At 51.7% G+C, this 19,788-nt stretch overlaps 1 protein-coding gene across 7 annotated transcripts in view; it reads right to left on the bottom strand.

Moving 5' to 3' along the window:
• Positions 1 to 19,300, bottom strand: part of ADAMTSL2 (ADAMTS like 2) — a 29,407-nt gene extending 10,107 nt beyond the window's left edge. Inside the window, exons 1-13 of one of the 7 annotated variants that reach the window (XM_064394106.1) lie at positions 18,888 to 19,300; positions 17,255 to 17,414; positions 16,257 to 16,399; positions 15,641 to 15,716; positions 15,172 to 15,274; positions 13,476 to 13,621; positions 13,250 to 13,373; positions 12,215 to 12,295; positions 11,335 to 11,510; positions 10,101 to 10,443; positions 9,052 to 9,433; positions 4,200 to 4,303; positions 2,222 to 2,348 (exon numbers count right to left, since the gene is read on the bottom strand). In XM_064394106.1, the coding sequence (XP_064250176.1) occupies positions 2,222 to 2,348; positions 4,200 to 4,303; positions 9,052 to 9,433; positions 10,101 to 10,443; positions 11,335 to 11,510; positions 12,215 to 12,295; positions 13,250 to 13,373; positions 13,476 to 13,621; positions 15,172 to 15,274; positions 15,641 to 15,716; positions 16,257 to 16,399; positions 17,255 to 17,414; positions 18,888 to 19,285 (2,363 nt within the window). In that variant the 5' untranslated portion in view covers positions 19,286 to 19,300. Of the gene's footprint in view, positions 1 to 2,221; positions 2,349 to 4,199; positions 4,304 to 9,051; positions 9,434 to 10,100; positions 10,444 to 11,334; positions 11,511 to 12,214; positions 12,296 to 13,249; positions 13,374 to 13,475; positions 13,622 to 15,171; positions 15,298 to 15,640; positions 15,717 to 16,256; positions 16,400 to 17,254; positions 17,415 to 18,887 lie in introns of those variants that run through there. The other 6 variants (XM_064394100.1, XM_064394101.1, XM_064394102.1 and 3 more) reach the window with 6 other exon arrangements.
• Between the last annotated feature and the right edge of the window lie 488 nt (positions 19,301 to 19,788).

The raw sequence follows: 19,788 nt of genomic DNA, 5'->3' as shown, positions 1-19,788 counted from the left end.
GCTTCTCTCAGGTTCAGAGAATGTGGATCCCGCACACCTGGGCAGGGAACAGAGCCTGTCACCCCATGGAGCAGCCCACGGGAAAGCCCTGCCTGTAATCACATATTCTCTGAGTAGAGAGAGGCATAGCTGTCCCAGGAAAATCCTGGGAAGCTGTGGGATGTCACCCTGTTCTTCTAAAGTTCTTCTAAGCCTTTTGATGTTTACGTTTTTGTAATGGAGTTTCTCATGCACTTTTCGTGTAAATAATGATTGTTTTGCATTCCTTTCTAGAGGAGGAGAGAATTGATGGACTGTTGGTTTGACCAGTGTGGTTGGAGAGGTAGCAATTTAATCCTCTGATCCATGGTCACTTTTAGAATTCTATAAATGTCAAGGTCCAGAAATAAATGCACTTTTTTGCCTTAGACAACTCAGCGTGTGAGTGTCGTTCATTTCGTGTCATATTGAGACAATGGGAAACTTAGAGAAAAGAATTCAAACAATTCTTATCTCTCTTTCTGTAACCATTGTTTATAGATATGGCTCTCCAGAGTGTGCTGTTCATAGCTCACCAATACTGTGAGAGGTTTGCACTTTGAGACCAATCAAATCTCAGCTTAACAAGTCACATTACAAAATTTGCAGTACTTTTCATTAAATTGCCTTCTGATTCACCTCGTGAAGACTGGAGTCTTTCATTCCATCCCTGACTCAACAGCATCAAGGGAGGAGTGAGCTGCAGCCAGGCTGCTAACTCCTGAGAGCTTTTCCCAAGGGATGGGAAGCATCAACATATGCTGGGCTCACCCTGCAGCCCCCAGCTCGTGCCTGAAGCTGAAACCAGCTTGTCAGGAGGAAGGGTGGCATGACAGGGCCTGGCCCAGTGTCCTCGGTGACAAGTGAGCGTTTGTCACCACGGGCTCTGCCAGCACATTTCTCTGTCAGGCTTTTTGCCCATGTTTGACCTCTCCTTTTTGCCTGCTCAGCTGAAGTACAGGGAGGACACGCCGTCCATCACCCTGCAGATGCCACCAGTAATGTCACACGGAGCCCTGGTGGGACACACGTTCATGTCCCACCATCAGTCTGACTCTGCTAAGCACAAGTGACAGGCTGGCAGAGCTGGGATCTGCTCCAAGCACTGCCTGTCCTTTACTGTCCCCTGCCACCTCCGTCCTGACAAGAGAGGAGCAGCTTGCAATCCAAGGAAAAAAACATAAAAGGTCACGTTTTTTACAGTACAGGGATATTACAGCAATTAAAGAATGAGCTAAAAATCGGAATGGATCAGAATTCCCAGCTTCTCTGGAGGTGGGAGCCCCCAGGTCCCCACTGCTGCTGTTCTCCCAGCAGGAGAGCACCAGCCCCAGCTTCCCCCAGGCCTCACACCCCATATGGGGCTCCAGACACAACAAGCAGCCTTAGGGAGATGTCACACATTTGGAGATGTCATTTAAGAGGTGTCACCTAGCTTCAGAAGGGAAATGAAACAAAGGACTTCCCCATCCAGATCACGCAAAATTAACATTTTTTCTTTGAAAAGCCTTGCCAGCCCAAGCATCTTCCTGTCTGCCCAAGTGCTGGTGGTCACCCCAGAGCTCCCAGTGCTCCCCAGCTGAAGTCACTGGTAAATCACTGGTAAATACCTGGTAAATACCCCTTTCTCTGCCAGACATGGGTCTGTCCTGCCCAAACCCTCTGTGCCCTGCACGCCTCCCAGCCTCCACAGCAGCTGGGCAGCCTGGCTCTGGACAGCCTGGCTCCAGACTGTGGTCACTGCTTGGATTCAGAGCCACATCAGAAGGAAAACTTTCCAAAGGACTTTCAGCACAAGCTCCTCTCTGCACCAGCTCTTGCCCCAGTACAAGCAAACCCCAGTGAGGTTTGGGATGCTGGAGGGATCACAGGGCTGGGTTTGTGGCACAGTTTGCAAGCCCAGCCCCTCCACCCAATTCACTCACTCCTCTTCCATGTGCCAGGCAGGGCAGGATGATCCTGCACTGCTCCAAGCTGAACCTGCTGGGAGCCCAGGTGCCAACTCTGCCAGGATTTATGGAAGTTTTAACCTTGAGCTAAAGCACTCAGGAGGAAATTCTTGCTGCCTCCCAGATGGAATTAAGGGAGGAGGGATGGGGGTGTTGTGGGCCATCCCTGCTGCCCCTCAAATCCACACCAACCCTCCCCAAAAAGACATCCAGGGCAGAGAAAGCACTCCAGGAGTGCCCTGTGCAGGTGGTACCTTGGCTGGCACTCTCTCCCAGCACAGAACTCATGGATGGGCTCGGGCCGGGTCATGGCATCACAGTAGGTATCGTCCACTTCGATCCCATCATAGCGAACACACATGGCATATGTGGACATCACTCCTGGGGTCAGAGAGAACACACACACACAGCACGGTGCTTGGTGAGCTGCACATCCAAACTCTTTGTTGTTGTTGGTTTTTTTTTGTTTGTTTGTTTTTTCTGGTTTTAGCTGCGTTTCTCAGAGCTTCCTCCCTGTGCAAAGCTGGAGTTCCTGTCCCGTGGGATGGGTGCTGCTGGGAGGGAATATCACAGTGGCCACTCCACCAATCTGAGCAGTGTGCTTGAGTTTGGCCAGCTCAGAGGAGGGCATGGCATGGCCACCCCTGCCAGGGCTTACCACCAAAACCAATAAATGACTAACACATTTTTATAGGAAATACTCAGGGCCACGAGTCTGCTCAGCAGACAGAGTGGTGGGTGGAGGCGACAGCAAACGGTCCCCAACCCGCTCCATCCCCCACTCTCCCTGGGCGTTACACCCCTCTTTTTGCACCAGGTGCTCCCCAGGTGCATCCAGAGCTCCAGGCCAAGGCAGGGATCCTGGAGATTTGGCAAGGCAGGTCCTGCCCCTCCTGCTCCCCCTCCGAGGCAGCGGCAGCCAGTGCCGGCAGAGCGAGACCTTTTCCCCCACAGCCTCCCGTGCCAGAGTAAATGTTGGGAAGTCCATTCTGGGACCTGGCTGGGGACCAGGAGGCTGCTCTGGCTACAGGTAACAAGAATTGCAGCTCTGGGGAACATATGGTTTACATGAAACTAAAAAAAGATCTACAGCTCTTGACATGGCCTTGCCTCTCTGCGATATGTCAGTGAGAAAAGGCAGTGAGGAAGGAGAAATTTGAGTTAAACCTCTCTCGGCTTGCTGCAAACCAGGGCAGAGCAGGCTGGCCCAGCCAAGGGAGAAATTTGTTCAGAGGGGATCAAAGAAGTCAAAAATCTCCCAGAACATGTGGATGACAGGATCCTGGGGAATGGGATGGCTCACAAAGCTCCTGCTGCAGGCACGAGGCTGCCGGACCAGAGCAAATGCTTAAAATGTAAAATCCTTGCATTTGATCTTTTAAGATATGTCCCTGAGATTGTAAACTCCTCTCTCCCACTCCTTTCCCTCTTTTTAATTCCAGAAGCACTGCAGGCTCTGGATAATTTCAGGGGCAGCACAGACAAGTGCACAACCCACACGCCTGATTCATCCCAAGGGATCGACAGGACCCCCTAACCAGGGGGTGAGGGAGGAGATCAGGTGCCTTGAAGCTTTTCAGGGGGCAAAAAGGGAGGAATTAATGCAAAAAGAGGGAATTTCTGCCTGAAGAATAGAGGCTCAGTTTCGATATCCCTGGCATCTCTGTCACTGTTCCAGATTTACACCCTCGCAGCCGAGCTCAGGCTCCGGGGTAGAAGGAGTGGGAGAAATAAAACATAATCAAAAAGCCAAATGCTATTGTGTTTCCTGCCAGAGCTGAACAATCTTTAAAATTTCTCTCTGCAGGGAAGCAGCTGAGCTTTTCAAACCCATTGAAGCTGTCAAAAAGGTGAGGAAGAGGGGAAAAAAGGAGGCTCAGGACAGGTTTGGGGATCCTGCTGAGCCCCAGGGGGGACAAAGAGTGATGGGAAGTGAAGGCAGTGCTCAGAGCTTCCCAAAGGGAGGGTGTTTGGAGGGGTGATGGACACATTGGGCACCACCTCCTGGTCCTCAACACACCTGAGAGCTCGGTGGGCTTTGCATGCTCAGCCCCCAGCTCCTCTCCCCACCTTTGCACCCGGGCACAGCAGAGCTGGGGTCGTGCTAAAGCAGAGCTCATGAGATCCCCTAAACATCACCAGCTCCTTCCCATCCCTAGCAGACATAAAATGGACTCACACACCAGGTGATTTCAGCAGGTTGTGCAGAATTTGGCTGCTTCTTGTAACTACCTGTGGTGCATGTAGAGCTGCAGGGTTCATGGGAGGAAAGCTTCCACCTGTACATGTCAGCAGCACTCACACCTTGGCCCTTTCTTAACAACTTCAATCTGTTTCTAGCAATAAGCAAACAAAAAAAAAAAAGAAAGAAAAAAACAAAACAAAACAAAAAAAAGGCATTTACAAGGCGAGCAGTGACAGCCCACAACAGACACACACATCTGGCTGCAGTTCGGTTGGGTTTGGGTTTGGGAGGGGATGTGCTTGGTTTGGCTTTGGTTGGGTTTGGTTGTTCTGATTTTTTGGGAGGTTCGTTTGTTTGAATCAATTTTTAATTTTTTTTAGTTTCACAACATACCTGTCCTGAGCCCCAAGTAGAATCCCCAGCCCGGTTAGAGGCAGAGCTTCCACTGTCTAGAAATAGAGAGAATGGGATAAAAATACCCACAAGTAGAAACAGTTCAGAATTTAACAAAAAGTTTGCATTTTCTGCTCAAATACACCTGGCCCTCGGCACACAGTGACTAAAGGTGCAGTATCTCCTCCCCTGTGTCTTCAGGGCTGGGCAAACCCACTGGTGCTGCTCAGTGCAGCAGAGATTTTGGCTGCTCCAACCTCCAAAAGCCAGCACAGGAGTTTCTGAGCTCGCCCCTCAAAGCCCACTGATTTTGCCATTCTGGTTTTGATCTGATTTATTTTATTGGGTGTCAAGTGGGGAATTTGCATCTCTCAGCTCCAAGCTGTGCTCAAACACAAAATGCCACGGGGAGAGGAGTAACAGAGTCAGCCTGGTGTGAGAAAAAACATTTATGCAAGCAAGAATTGCAGCTGCTCCCCGTGCTGGGAGGGGGGAACACCTCAGGGATACTGCACCTTTACAACAAAAGGCTTCGGTTCTGTTCTCATACCTTTGTCCAAACCCTTGAAACAGCTACACTGGAATAGTGTACAAGGTTGTATCCTCACATCCAGTTGTCTCTGGCCTGGCAGGATATGCAGCTTGTATGATTTCTAGGCAGCAGAAGCTCTGAAATTGCCTTATTTAGTTGTTTGTAAGAAAAAGTTGAGGTCCAGCCTATCAAATCAACCTTTAAAAGGACACTGTTGAGAATCCAGCCGTTTCCTTTCCGACCCACCCTCCTTCCACCGCCAGCACTGAGCCTCCAGAAGGATTAAAAACAACAACAATCTCATTTTCCCTGTTGATTTTGCCTCTGTCAGTTTGGCAAATGGTCACTTCCTGCACTTGAAATGGAACTGAAATGAATGTGACTATTTTTTTTTTTTTTGGTGGAAAAATAACAACCTCAGCTCACTATAAATAGTGTTTTATCTGCCACAGCAGCTCTGCCTGGGGACCCACACCAGCTCCTGATCCCTGCCCTGTGCCACCAGCTGCCACCCAGCCAGGAGAGGGCTCACAAATGACACTTATTAAAACATAGTCAACATCTGCTTTTTGTACTTTATTTTGCCTGGAAATATTACCCAGATCCTCCAGTCTATCCCCTGATCTTCGAGGCACCAAAGTAAACACCAAGTTATCCTGTGACCAGGACTCCTCTATCTTTAAAAGGATAAAATCTTCAAAATAAGCTTTATCCCACATCTAAGGACAGTAAATCTTTCAACAGTGTCCCTTTAGTGTATGTGATCCCAAATAAAGAGCTTCTATGTATGACAAGGTCCCAGGGACAAGATCTTTCCAGAGGAATCAGACATTTGGGCACAGGGCAGCTCATTTCCAGCAAAGACAAAACTGTCACTTTGTTCTCCTCTCAATGCAGACAGCAGCCCATTGTCCAACAAAACTGGGGGCATTTTCTCTTTTATTTCAATTTTCCTCTTTATTATGAGCTAAATAATAAAGTCACTCATTTGCTTCTTGAGCTTTTAATCAGCTTTTCAAGCAAGATACAGCACCAAAAATTAGCACCAGCTCCTCACCCTTAACTGAGTTCTGGGCTGCCCCTTTTCCCAAATCAGTTCCCACAGCAGAGGAATAACCCTGACAAATGCACACAAATCCACCACAGATCAACATCCACACTCCCTGGCTCCCATTTCTGTGTTTTATTTTGGTTTTTGTTCCTAAGCAAAGGGACAAACTCGTGGCTCCTGTTGCAGGCCCAGCCCTGGCTGCACACTGGCATGGAGGGTGCCTGGATCTGTCCCAGCACACCCCAGAAAGGTTTTTAGCTGCTCCAGGAGAGGAAAAGCAGCACAAGAGCCACCAAGCCATCCATCCCAGCTGGATTTGTTTCCAGAGAGGAAACAGGACACAGCAAGGTGCTCCTGGGTGCCCCCATCCACACTGCAGTGGTTCAGTAAGAAATGAACTCCTCCACCCCAACCACACTGCCCCCATGGACAGACTCCAGAGAGCTGAGCTTCCCTTGCTTGTTCACTGGCATGGAATGAAAATGAGCAAAAAGCCACAACCCATCCCAAACTGATCTTGGGAAGGATTTGGGAGGTCTAAAGTCCAAGCTCCTGCCCCCAGTAACAGCCTGGGCCTGCAGGGCCTTGCTCTTTCCCAAAGATGGGAATCCCTCACTCTGCCTCACCCCAGGACAAGAGATTTTCCTGGTGTCCCATCCCTGTTCCCTCCAGCACAGTTCTGTTTGTCCCCTCCAGCTCTCTCTGTCCTGGTGGGACAGTTCCAGTCCCATGACACAGCAAACCCCTCATCCCACTGCTACTATGGGATTTATCCCCATGCTGGTGCCAGCAGGAGCCTTAATCCTGCCCTCAGGGGCTGAGCTGGAGCTCCTCATCCCTCATTCCCACCCTGGAGATCCAGCTTAGTGATCAGAGTTACAGCAGCAACTGGGCTTGAGGAAATAAATTAAAATTAGGGGAAGGAATAAAGCCTGGGAACAACCAGGCTGTGCTGACACATCCCATGCCACCCTCTGCAAATGAGGTGCAGGTTGTTTTGTTGCCTTCCTCTCTTCCTGCCTCTTCTTTTTGTCTCCAAACAGAGGCACCCCAGCTGCCCCCAGCCTGGTCTTTCAGCTCCTCACCAGAAAAGGATGGAGCCAGAAAGGACCTGAGCATCTCTCAGCCTTTTTGGCTGGTGCAAAACTAGTCTGGGGATCAATGTTTTGATCTGAAAAGTTTGTATTTTGTTCCAGAGAGAGAGAGATGGGAGAACAGGGGACACTGTGGAACAAAACCAAGGGAGAAACAGGTAGAAAAAGATGTCAGTGCTGGCTGACATTCCTGAAGGGGTTTAAATCACTGTTATCAATAGCTGGGCAGCCAGGGACAGTGCAAGGAGCTTTTTAGCACCCACAAAGCTGCACTGGAGCCACAGTGTTCTGTGACTGTCCTGTAAAAGCCAAGCTCCCTGTATTCCCAGGAGGTAGGGAAGCACTGCCCCCATTTCACAGCTGCTGGGGCAGAGTTTTGGGGTACAGGGTGGCAGCTGAGGGGACACAGGGAGTGTGATGGGGTCCAGGGCAGTCCCCTCCTTGCCCCAGGGCAGGGTAAGGGGAGCTGAGGGCTCTGCCCTCTGTGTCAGAGAGGATGAAATGCTTGCTTTGGCAGCTGAAGGCAGCACTCCCAAGCCAAGCCACGAGGAGAGATGATAGATTCAAGCCCTTGGCAACGTTTTCATGTTCTTATCATTAAGAAGTTTGTGGATCCATTTGGCTGCATGGCCATTTTCTGTAGCACGAGTGTCTTTAGCATAACGTAGTGGAAGTTGTGGGGAAATCCAGCTAACTCTAACCAGAGGGAGAATCTGCTCAGGGCTTTGCATCTCCTCAAGCTCAGCATCTTATCCTGTGTTTTACAGGTCCAGGAGGAGGCTGACAGGGGGCTGGGGTGCTGTGGGGATGCACAGTGGGACCCAAATCCACACCTGGCTCTGGGACCTGGATACTCCCAAGGCCCCAGTGTCAGCTCAAGCTGCCCAGGGAGTGCTCTCATGGGTGGCTGACCATGAGGGAGGGCTAATTGAAAGGATAATTGCTGCTGTGAGCACTGGCCCCATCTCAGTCCCTGTGTGGCCACGCTAGGAATGAGTTCTGGGCTGGGAATCAAGGCTGCTCCCCAGAGAGCCCTGGGACATCTCAAAAGCTGATAGATGAAGGCTTGGGGATCAGCACCTACCCAAGACTTCCTTCCACCCTTCCCCAGAGCAAAACCTGCTGCTAAAGCTACATTAGGCCTTTCTTTACCTCCCCACTTCCACTCAAACCAGCCATATAAAGGAGTCCTGAGGTGATGGTCCCAGTATCAACCAGTGAGCTGCTACTGCAGAGCTTTGGATATTCCTGTCCAAGCTGGCACTCCCTGAGCTGCTTCTGCAGCTGCTGAGGCAACAAATCCAGGCTGTTCCTGCAGGACCTACAGTGGAGCTCCTGGTGGCAGGGCCACACCTGGGAGCTGCTGGAAGCATATTCCTGCCATCCCAAGGGAGGAGGATCGTGGGTGGAACTTGACAGGGTGGGTGAAAAGGGGCCAGGACCAACTTCTGCTGCATCAGAACTTGGAGGAAGGGGCAGGGGAGTGGGAGCAGGATGACAAGAGAAGGCAAAAGCAAGAGGATTCTTCATGGTTGTGGCTCTGACAAGAAGCTGTGACAGCACAGAGCAAGGTCCCAGCTGACAACCATCAGCATGGATTCCTGCATGCCCACCAAGGGGGACATTGAGATTTCCTCTTGCTTAAATGCTCTCATGACTTCCTGCCCCCAAACCTCTGGCCCTTCTTTCCAGATTAACTCCCAACAGAACATTTCCACCATCCCACCCCCACTTACCTCCTGCTTCCAAAGAGATGGAAACCAAGCATTGAGCACAGAGCTATTACAGCAATAAATTGGATTTACTGCAATTAAAGGCACGTCTCCTACCTTGCTTTGTGGGTTCTGTTCCCTTGAGGGCTGCTCATGGTGGCAGTGGCGTTGGAGAAGGGCGACTCTGCAGAGGAGTTGGTGGCTTTGCCATTGCTCAGCTCCATGAAGGTGCTGTTCACCGAGTAGCTCACGAGGCCATCGCTGTCCTCGTAGTCCACGTAGAGGCTGTCAATGGGTGACCCCACCGAGTTGGTCGGGTCTCCCTGGGCGAAGATGCTGTTCATGGTCATGTTGAGCAGCAGCTCCTTGGAGTCCGAGGTCTTGCCCAGCAGCTTGTCGGTGATGGCGTTCTCCAGAAGGAACTCCCTGGAGCTGAGCCTGGCCTCGGGCTCTCTGTCGTCATGGTCTGTCTGGTAAGTAGACCTGGTTACGTTTGAATCTAGATTGGAGCCAACAGGGGGGAAACCACAGTGACAACCACAAAATGCATCGAGGCTGGGAGGGAGAAGCAGCCCGGAGCAGCGGGGACGCGCCAGAGCCTGAGCAGCCACACGGGGGGCCAGAGGCAGGGGAGGGGGCATCTCATGGGGCTCTCAAGGGTGTGCAGCTTTGGGGGGGCTTATCCTGCTATGGTGTGGCCAGAGGGGAGCTCAGCACTGCCCGAAGCAATAGCAGAGGTGAAAGGAAGGTGCTCCCGTGGCCCCACAGCCCATGCAGCCATGCTGGGAAGGCACTCCAGGCACTTTGGGGTGGGATGCCCAAGGGACTCAAATGGGAAGGAGTTTCTGGGGGCTTTGGAGGGGTGGGAGGTGATGGGAGGTGTTGTGATGGGGGGTTTTGTGCACCCAGGGCTCCCTCCTGTCCTTGGCATGAGGCAAAGCACAGCAGGGCACCAGCGGGGAGATCTCACCCGGTGTCCACCCCCCGCACGCCCCCACCAGAAACCAGAATCTGAAGGGCAAAGAGGATTTGTGAGCAGAGATGTTTTAAAGAACTTTCCGAGGTTTCCAAAACACAAACCAGCAGAACCACCAGAGGTAGAAACAGAGCATTTCTCAACAAGAGCTCTGAGAAGCAGAACAGTGAGGCCCAAGTCTCCTCCTTACCTTGGGGTTGTTTGCCCTTCAGTTTTGGCTCACAGTCAATTGTTTCTGCTCTTTCATAGACCTCATTGGTTTCCTGACCTTTGCTCAAGTTTAAATCTTCCTCCGTGTCCTGCCTTCCAAACACCTGGTTCTCCAAGTCTATCCTTTCCCTGGAGATTTTCCCAAAATAGGTTGCATTGTGCTGGATAAAGCCCAATGGCACGTCTCCATCGAACTCTCGGCTCTCCTCGCTCTCCGACTCAGAGAAGGTGTAGTAGATGGGCTGCAGACTCTTTGAGTGTGGCTTCCTCAGGAGAGTGTACTCAAACGTGATGGATGGGTTCTTGCCATTTTGATTCCAGACCTAGCAAAGACATCAAGTTATTAGTGGGTGCAGGGAATTTGTGGCACGCAAAACATGGGATTCATCTTGGACCTGACAGTTGAGGAGCATCAATTTTGCTATTTCCAGTCTGTTTTCCTTCACAGTGCCAACTTCTTCCTGCTGCAACCCTGCACCATTTTCCCAAAGTTATTTGGCAGTGCTGCCATGGGGATTAATCCCAGGAGCCACAGGTCACACTTCCTCCTTGGCCACTGAGTGATCAGAGGCTTGGGGCAGCCACTTCACAGGAACATCACTTGCAAAGCCACTTTTTGTGCTTTTATAGGAGCACACCCTCCCCTGCAGCTACTACACCCCACTGGGGCTGGGGACTCCCAGCTGAGAGAGCCTCATAGTGGTCTAATGCTTTTGAAGCAACAATCCCTTCCCCTTCCAGAGGAGCCTGGGGCTACATGGAAGATGTCAGGAGTTGGGCTCTGGCTGGCTGCCCAGAAGAAAATTAAGGGACTTTTCTCCAAATACCTGGTTTTACATGGTTTGCTTTTGAGAAAGAATTGGGGTTTAAGGTTTATGCACTTGTCTAAGCTCTGGCCCATTTTCTTATTTTTGCTTCTCCTGCCAGGTAACTTGGATAAAAATGCCAAGGACCAGAGGAGAAATCCTCTTGCAGTGCCTGAGGCATCTTCTCCCTGCAGAGAGGGGTTACCAAGCCCAGATTCACACTGACAGCCCTGCCTGAATCCAAGAACACTGACAAATAGGGTTGGCTAAGGAACTGAGTAGACTCACTGCTCCCATCCCCTCCTTATGTGAAACCATGGCAGGACTCTGCTCCCAAGCTCACCCCTTCCTCAATCCAAGGTGGGTTTTCTCTTCCCCACCATGAGAACAGGAGAAGTCAAAGCTCACCATTATGTTCAGCCCTTGATTTGTGGGTCCCTGGGCAACAATGTACTCGATCCCAGTCTCGTACACGTCCATGGGCCGGCGGTACTTGAACACCGTGCCTGCAATGTTGAAGTTCTTTGGGCTGTCCACTTTATAGTTCCCATTGAAGAAATAGTACCCAGCTTCATCAGCCACAGCTTCAAAGGAAAGAGAAGAGTCAGTGCTGTCACGTGCAAGTGCAAAGCTCTGGATGCAGCCCCTGGTGTGTTCAGGGGGTGAAATCAGTGCCACAGCAATAAAACAAGAGATTCTCCTACATGGCAATGCATTGGTCACCTCCACGAGCCTCTGAGGCAGCAAATGTGCTTCTCTTTGGCAAGTCTGGATTTTTCCACACTGCTCTGAGCAGCTCTGTCACCTCCCCCGTGAGATGGGTGTGTGGTCACCAACACTTCAGCAAGGCCACGTGTAGGTCACATCCTCTTGGTGCTGTTGTCATTGCACATTCCCCAGGCAGGGGAATGTTGAGGGGATCACCAGAGAGGTGAAGTCACTTGGCCATCTGTGATCCAGCACCGGGGCATCTGTCACACCCCGCTGAAATCCCAGTAATATTCACCAACATGTTCTGCTTTAAAGCAATCAAAGTGTTGACAAACACAGCCCAGGTGCTCGGACTGCAGAGAGGAGCAACACCCTGCCTTGGACAACACGGATGGATTTCCATTGCCTCCGGATTTAACTCATGTCTGCAGCAAACAGACTCGCTGATCCCTGTGGGTCCCTTCCAACTCAGGATATTCTGTGATTCTATGACAAAACTACATCCAGCTCTGCATTGGAAAAAGCATTAGCCAGCATAGGCATGCATCCTAGGGAAGTACCAAGAGGTTATACACACCCAGAACATCTGCAGACTTTTTCCGTTCCACTATCTGGATATCCCTCGCTCCGGCGGGAATGTGCGTTACCAGGGAATAGCCTACGGGAAACCACGGATTAACCAGAGGGCCTTTGGAACCAGTGATCTGAACCAAACCCTCCTCAGGCAGAGCTGCAATCTGCCCTGGCCTGGACCCACATTTTTAATGAGCTATGGATTTAAAAGCCCGACCCTTTGTGTTTTAGGCTGCAAACAGGAGCTTATCGGTAACAGGAAAGAAAAATGTGGGAACTGTGTCCTGGTTTATGGAGGAAAAACAAATCCAAGGCGGGGAAAGGATTCAGTTCTTACATGCACAAATATCATGTTTATCTAAACTGGTGTAAAGAAATACATCTGCAGATGGTTTTATTAGCTAGAGAAGCTGTTGTGTGGTTCAGTATCAATCCCTGTATTAGCATTCCCAAAACCCCAGCAGGAGGTGGGAGCTGGTTTCTCCTCTGACTCCTCTTTGCCTAGCACCAGACAAGAGATGGGACAGGACAAGTCCTCCCACAGCACTGAAGTTCCTGCAGTTTGCTCCATCTCAGAGAGCGTTAATCATAATTCCTGAATTAGATTGTTATATTTAGGACATGTAGGTTCGGCTGCTTTACATCACACTGATTTTTGAAATCCTGGTCTTTCAAGACATTGTTGCTTCCTGTTATTACAAGTCGTTTATTTCTAGTCGTACTGGGTCATGAGTGTCCTGTTTTTGGCTAAATGACTAAAAAAGACTAAAATAGATACCAGCCTCTTTCATAACCCTTTTGCACCACTCATCATCAGAGACCTCTGGCTTCTGACAAACACCACTCAAATTTCCTGTTTTGTTTTGGTTTTTTTTAAAGAAGGTTTTCTCTGCCCAAGCAAGCGGCATTAACACGCATAGAACACATGGGAAAAACTTAAATTGGGCAATTGGTAAGACCTGAAAGTAATTTACCAAAAAAATGAGTCCATTTTAAACCCAGCCCTCTCAACTGAAGCCCTCAGTCCCCAGAGCCTTACCAAGATGAGAATTTCCTTTCCGGTAACTGCCGGTTACGTGGGTGCAGCTGCTCCCATCTCCTTGGCAAACTCCACATTTATCCAAGGTGTGGGTGGAAAAGAGAATGCCATCACAGCCAATGGGCTAAAAAATGCACAGACAGAGCGCTGAGGGTCAGGCAAACGTCGCACCCATTGCGATTCTCTGAATGCTACTAACGAGATTTTTGCTATAATGTTTAACAACCTCACATTTTCCAGACACGCAAACCCCTCGGAAATCCGTGTATTTGCAGGATGTTCCATCCCTGGCCTGAACCATTAACTGTCTCTGGCCATCCACAGTGGTGCAATGAAGGTCACAGGGCTTGCTAGAAATGTGAACATAGTCATCTAAGGGGAAAGGATATAAAGAGATATTCAAAAACAGCAGAAACACCACAACTTTCATCCTACCCAAGCCAGCGAATCTCTGCCAAGCTAAACAACAGCAGCACAACTGCAGAGCAGTGAGAGTTCAGAAGCTGCCATCTCTTGTGTTTCAGGATAGGCAGGAGATGGCACTTGGACAGTGCTGGAAGAGATGCCCCAGGTGTGCCAGGGGCATCACCAGCACCAGCCCAGGGCAGGCACTGAGGCAGCAGCACTGCTTGGTGCAAGGACTCGTGCATTACACAAACGCATGCATGTGCACTTAGCAACACTTGATACATGAGTTAAGTTTACACATACATTGTTGGGAATACACATGTAAGGCTATATTCAAAACCATAGCAACTCAGCTTTTTATGATCTATAACTTTTCCATAAACATTCACCCAAGAACGACTTAATTCACCCTTTGCTTTCTGTAGAAAACAACTGGCTGGCAGCACCCACCAGCACGGTAATCCCACATTTTATAATATCCACAAGAAGCAGATGACAAAATCATATTTGCATCAGAACCCCAATGCCAAGTGTTTGTCTCCACCAGCTCCTGAGCAATCAGAGACCCGCTGGCCTGCACACCCAAGCAAGGCAGCATCAGTGTCAAAATATTCTGCTGCAAATCCCCCAGGAGTCACATGAACGCCTGCTCAAACACAAAACAACTCTCTGGTGAGTCAGCTTGAACAGCAAATGTGTTTAAGGAAATTGTCACCGTCAAGGGACAAAAGCCACCAAGGAGAAATAGCTCATGGACCAAATTCTACCTCACTGACCCTGCAAGGGCTGGAGAGCCAGGGGCTTGGTACACAGGGAAATTGATTTGATGAAGATAATTGTTCTTAGGTATGTACAGAGACTCCTAAAACAAAGTTGCAGTAGATCCCATCTCTTTTTTTAGGCACTCAGATGTGGATCTGAAGAACCTGAGCTCAGGAGCCTCCTCAGAAGAAGGGTCCTGACTTCCCAGCAGCTCTAAAGCTCCTCCACGACTTGTGTTTAATGCTTGGTTTTGATGGGAGTTCAGTGCCTAAAAGTTCAATAAAAGCTCAATTTCTGAGTCCCAAGTTGTTTCTGCAGCTCTTGCTCACCCCAGATGACCAAAGTGACCGCCTGCATCTCGGTGACATTTGACAGAGCACACAAAGGGCGTGGGAGAGACCAAATGTCACTGAAACTGCACAGCCAGCAATGGCTCAAAGGACACTTGTCAGGGTGAGCCCAACTGTCCCTGCCAGCATAGCCCTCACATCTCCTGCTCTCACATCTCCTGCAGCCTCTGGTCCCTGGGAGCTGTGACCAACACAGGCCACAGACATGAATTCATGTTGTTATTTAATTTTCAAGCTACCCTGCAGCTGCCAAACAAGCCTTTGAACTCGGGAGACAGCTGATTGTGCCTCTGAAAAACCACTTTAAAACAGCAGAGGAGGAGCCTTCCTGCGGGCTGTAGCATCATAACTATCAAAATATTTGGCTGAGCATTATGAAACACACAAAGAATGTCTTGTTACCAGGATATAAAGGTTTCCATTGATAGGTCCTGCCATTATACACATGGGAGTTAAATGATGAACACTGCTCCTCTCGAAAGCTCCTTCCGTTCACAGGGCACTCCTAGAATGGGATACATTAACATCCTGACGGAAACAAAGTGCGGGAAAGGTTTCTGGCACATCACCACCAGCTGCAAGGAGTGTTTCCATCACCTTCCCCCGCCAGGCCACATCCTCCTCCTCCTCCTCCTCCTCCTCTTCCTCCCCCCACTGCAGGAACCCCCTGGGAGTTGTTGCCAGAGCCACTCTCTGGTTTTTATGGCAAAATGCCCAAAGCCCAGACACTGGTGATGGGCACCAAAGAAGGGAACCCCCAGCTGCTTGGAGGGGAAAGAGGGTGACAGCTACAGGACAAATGGTGTCCCCTCTCCAAGGGACCCAGAAATGCCATACACGACTTTCCCAACAAGACAAAGGATATCCTTACTTGGACTTTGCAGAGCTGGTATCTTTTGGATGTTCCAGTGCAAGTTTTATTAGCCAGCCCACTCACTGACTTCCTTCTGAATAAGGAAATGGTGGTTAGATGGGGGACAGAAATAATTTTCCCTTGTTTAAATACATTTGCTCTCTGTAATGTCAGTGTCTACAGAGCAGAGACACACAGAGATCTGTTCCTGGAGCAGGTAGCAAAGGTCTCTGTGCCAACTATTCCAGGAGGTATCACGGGGTGAGGGCCTGGGCACAAGGTTTACAAAGTGGTTTTTGGCAACCACACTGCCCAGAGAGGGCAGGGCCAGGCACAAAGCAGATGGAATCAGTCCCCAGCCAGCCCTGCACCAGGGGCTGCTGTGCCCCAAAGCCTGGAGAACAGGCTCACTCTGTGCCTGCTGCCCCTCTGCACCAAGCCCTGCTGGAGAAACTGCAGGGCCAGCACAGGAGCCACTCAGCTGCTGCTCCTGGCAGGGATGCCCCAAGCTCAGGAAATCCCCTCCTGCTCCAGCAGGGTTTGCCCAGCCACATTTCCACCAGTGCTTCTCTCTGGGTGGTGACCTTTGGGGTCAGGCAGCTGCAGAGCCCCATCCCAGCCCACGGCGCTGTACCTCTGCCTCAGGCAGTGCCTCTCCTGGGATTTGACACCTCCCCCACAGGTCCTGGTGCACGCTGTCCACTTGGTCCACTCTCCCCACCAGTAGGCAGTGACATCTGAGCCCTCCTCCAGGCTGTTGGATGTCTGTGTCAGGTCCTGCTGGGAGCACGGGGGAAGGAGGAGAAGCAGGAGTCACATCCAAACCTCAGAGCCTGTGTGGGGACACTGAGGGCACCCCTCCCCTCCCAGCCTGCCCCCCTCGACCCAGGCATTGCCTTCTCCAGCTGAGGTCAAGCCTGAGGTTTCCATCCCTGCATTCTTGCAATTGTGTTTTCATTACAAAATTGGAATGAAGTGGCAATATTTGGGATTCCTCAGGAAAGGAAATTCTCATTGTTTCGCTCAGTTGGCAAAACCGAGCTCCCAAACAACCCTAAACTCTCCGAGACTCTTGGTGCTCTCTGACTCTTGCTCCACAGAGAATTCGGGGAGCTGCAGAGCCAGCTGCAGCTCAAAGCTCCACTGGGAGCTCCAACAAACCCTTGCAAAACCCTTCTGCAGCAGGAGGGCAGGTCAGTGGGTGCCAGGGGGTGCCAGCAGGGTGCAGGAGGCTGTGTGCTCTCTGCAAGCACAGGTTTGTCACTTCAGAGGGTCCCTGACACCCCCAGCTCCACCCTCTGTTGGTGACCACGCATCAGAGGGCAGAGGAACTGCAAATATTGCATGCAAAGTAAGTGAAAGCTCAGCCACTGCAGGGAGCAAGGAGTGATGCTCACCCAAGAGCAGGGCAGGGCCCTTCAGAGTCCTTGAAATGCTCTGTGAATGCTCTTAGCTGTGGTAGGTACAACTTAGGCTAAGCCCAGACTAAAGAGTGAAGGTAAGTCAGAAGTCCTCACAATTTTTGGAGACGTGGTGCATGCACAGAGCAGCTCTGCCAGCCCAAGGGGTTCCCATCCCAGACACCAGAGCATTTTAAAGCCCAGAGAGGCCCCAAAACCCTGATAGCCTTACCTGAGCTATGACAAAGACAACGTTGCCCACGAGAAGAAGGGCCAGGGTGCCTTTCAGCTGCAACTGAGCACTGACAGAGATGCTGCTCCACCTCCACTTGGATATCTTCATCCTGAAAAGCAACCAAACACTGCACTGAGCACAGCTCCCAGCCAGCCCCCTGCCCAGCAGCAGGACCTGCCTTGCCTGGGCTCCACAGCTCTGCTCCAGCATTCCCACTCTGCTCAGTGGCACCGACCACCAGTGACTGCAGGGACTCGAGCCTGAAGTTTTATTTAATTAATAGCAGCAAGAACATGGTACAGGTTCACTTCCCAGCTCGGTTTTTATCTGTCAAACCACAACTTTGCATTGGTTTCCAGTGGCTGCACCTGACACTGCTCCAAGGCTGCCTTGGAAGAAAGCCTGGCTTGCACCGAAGCACAGTGAGTAGCCAGAAGTGTTCCTGGATCTATAAAAGCAGTGCATTTAAATATCCCCATTTACAGGACTGCTCCTGGAAGAATGGGATGAAAGGCTTCAAAAACAAAAAAATGCAATTAACAGGCATTATTCCCCCTTTTTCATTTATTCCACTCCAATTCCCCTTGGTTCCCAGGGAAGATAGTTGTTCTTATAGAAAAGACACGACCCACAATTAAAGAGCAGAAATGAACTATCCCAAGTGTCAGCCTTTCATCTCTTTCTCCATCTGCCTCATGAAAGAGAGTAACCCAGAATGGCATTTTCTTAAATAAAACCCAGCTCAAAACCACAATACGTTTTATTGTGAACCTCCCTGCAAGAGCCAGAAAGGAGCAGGTTTCAGGAAATCATGCTTCCAGGCAATCAAAGCAGCTCATGTCTGTGAGGAAAAAGAAAAAAAAAATCCTCCCCTAAGCTAATTTCCCTTGAAAAGCAGTTAGGCAGTATCTTTGGGAAGCAGGGGGGTGGGAGAGGTGCTGCTCCTGGGGAGAGAGGGCAGGACTGCAGACCTGCAATATAAAGAGCTTCTTTCCTACTCATTTTTGCTTGGCTTTTTTTCTCCTTGTAATTTTTTTTGTAGCGGTTTTGAAATCACGGAATTGCCGGCAACACCAGCCCTGCTTTTCTGTCTGGCTTAGAAAAATTACCAGAGGGCTTCCAGGTCCCCAAGTCCGCTCTGCAATCGCCCTGGGGGAGAGGCGCAGCATGCTGAAGAGCCTTTCCAAGAGGCAGATCCATTGATTAATGGGAGCCCGGAGCGCTTGGCCGGGGATCCCGCGGACAGGTGGCTGAGCCTTGCCTTACACTTGGTTCTCATTAAGGCTCCCAGACACTCCTGACTCCGAGCCAATACCAGAGCGCGCTCGGAGTTTATCCTACAGGCGCTCGGGGCTGCGTGCTTAAATGAAGGGAAAATTAAGGAAGGGGGGAGGGATGTCGCCGGTGCCGGGGCAGCCCCGCACGGGCGGCGGGAGGGCGATGCGGGGCGGGGATGCGGAGCCGGGATGCGGGGATGCGGAGCACGGGTGCGGGATACGGGGCTCCATCTCCGCGGAGCGGGCAGCGGGCAGGGGTCCGGCGGGGCGCGACCCCCGCGGGGCCGGGATGGGACGGACGGGACGGGATGGGACGATGGGACAGGACGGGATGGGACAGGACGGGATGGGACGGGACGAGCCGTACCTGGCGGCGGCAGGGCCGGGCAGGACGATGCTCCGGGGCCGGGCGGGAGCGGCGGCGGCGGCGCGGAGCGGAGCGGAGCAGCGGCGGCCCCAGACGCTCCCTCCCTCCGTCTCCCTCTCCGACTTCAAAGGGCAGCCAAAAGCGCCGGGGCTTCCAGCGAGGAGGAGCCGCCGCAGTGGCTCCCCCCAGCCCGCGCCGGCCGCTCTTATAGCGGCGGCGGGGGGGAGGCAGGGGGGAGAGCGGGCGGAATTCACACCTCTCGGCCCGGGATGCCCCCACCCCGGTTAACCCCTCGCCTCCCCCGGCGCCGGCCCGCGGCCGCCAGCCGGTTTCCTGAGGCGAGACCGGGGGGGCACAGGCGGGGAGAGCCCGCACCGCACGCATGCGTTCCCGCTGGTCCACGCAGCGCCGGGAAGCCCCGGGGGGATGCTGCAATCCCCCTCCCCGGGGACCCTCCGGAGGATGGTCTGCTTCCCCCCCATTCCCGGGAGGATGCTCCGCTTTTCCCCCCCATTCCCGGGAGGATGCTCTGCTTCCCCCCCCACCCAATTCCCAGGAGGATGCTCCACTTTCCCCCCAGTTTCCAAGAGAATGCTCCACTTTCCCCCTATTCCCGGGAGGATGCTCCACTTTCCCCCTATTCCCGGGAGGATGCTCCGATTTTTTTCCCCTCCATTCCCAGGAGGATGCTCCGCTTTCCCCCTCCCCGGGCACTCCCTCGGAGGATGCTCTGCTCCCCGGGACCCGCGGGAGGATGCTGCACTTCCCTACCCCCGGCACCCCCGGAGGATGCTGCTCTCCCCTCCTCGGGTGGCAGAACGGTACCTGCCGCCCCCACCCCTCAGCCCCCGCCATCATCGCAGGTCACCAAAAACCTCCCGGCACCT

This window comes from Passer domesticus, chromosome 18, assembly GCF_036417665.1.
Source record: "Passer domesticus isolate bPasDom1 chromosome 18, bPasDom1.hap1, whole genome shotgun sequence".
NCBI lineage: Eukaryota > Metazoa > Chordata > Aves > Passeriformes > Passeridae > Passer > Passer domesticus.
The sequence above is the reverse complement of the archived record's forward strand: the minus strand, read 5'-3'. Positions and strand labels throughout refer to the sequence as shown.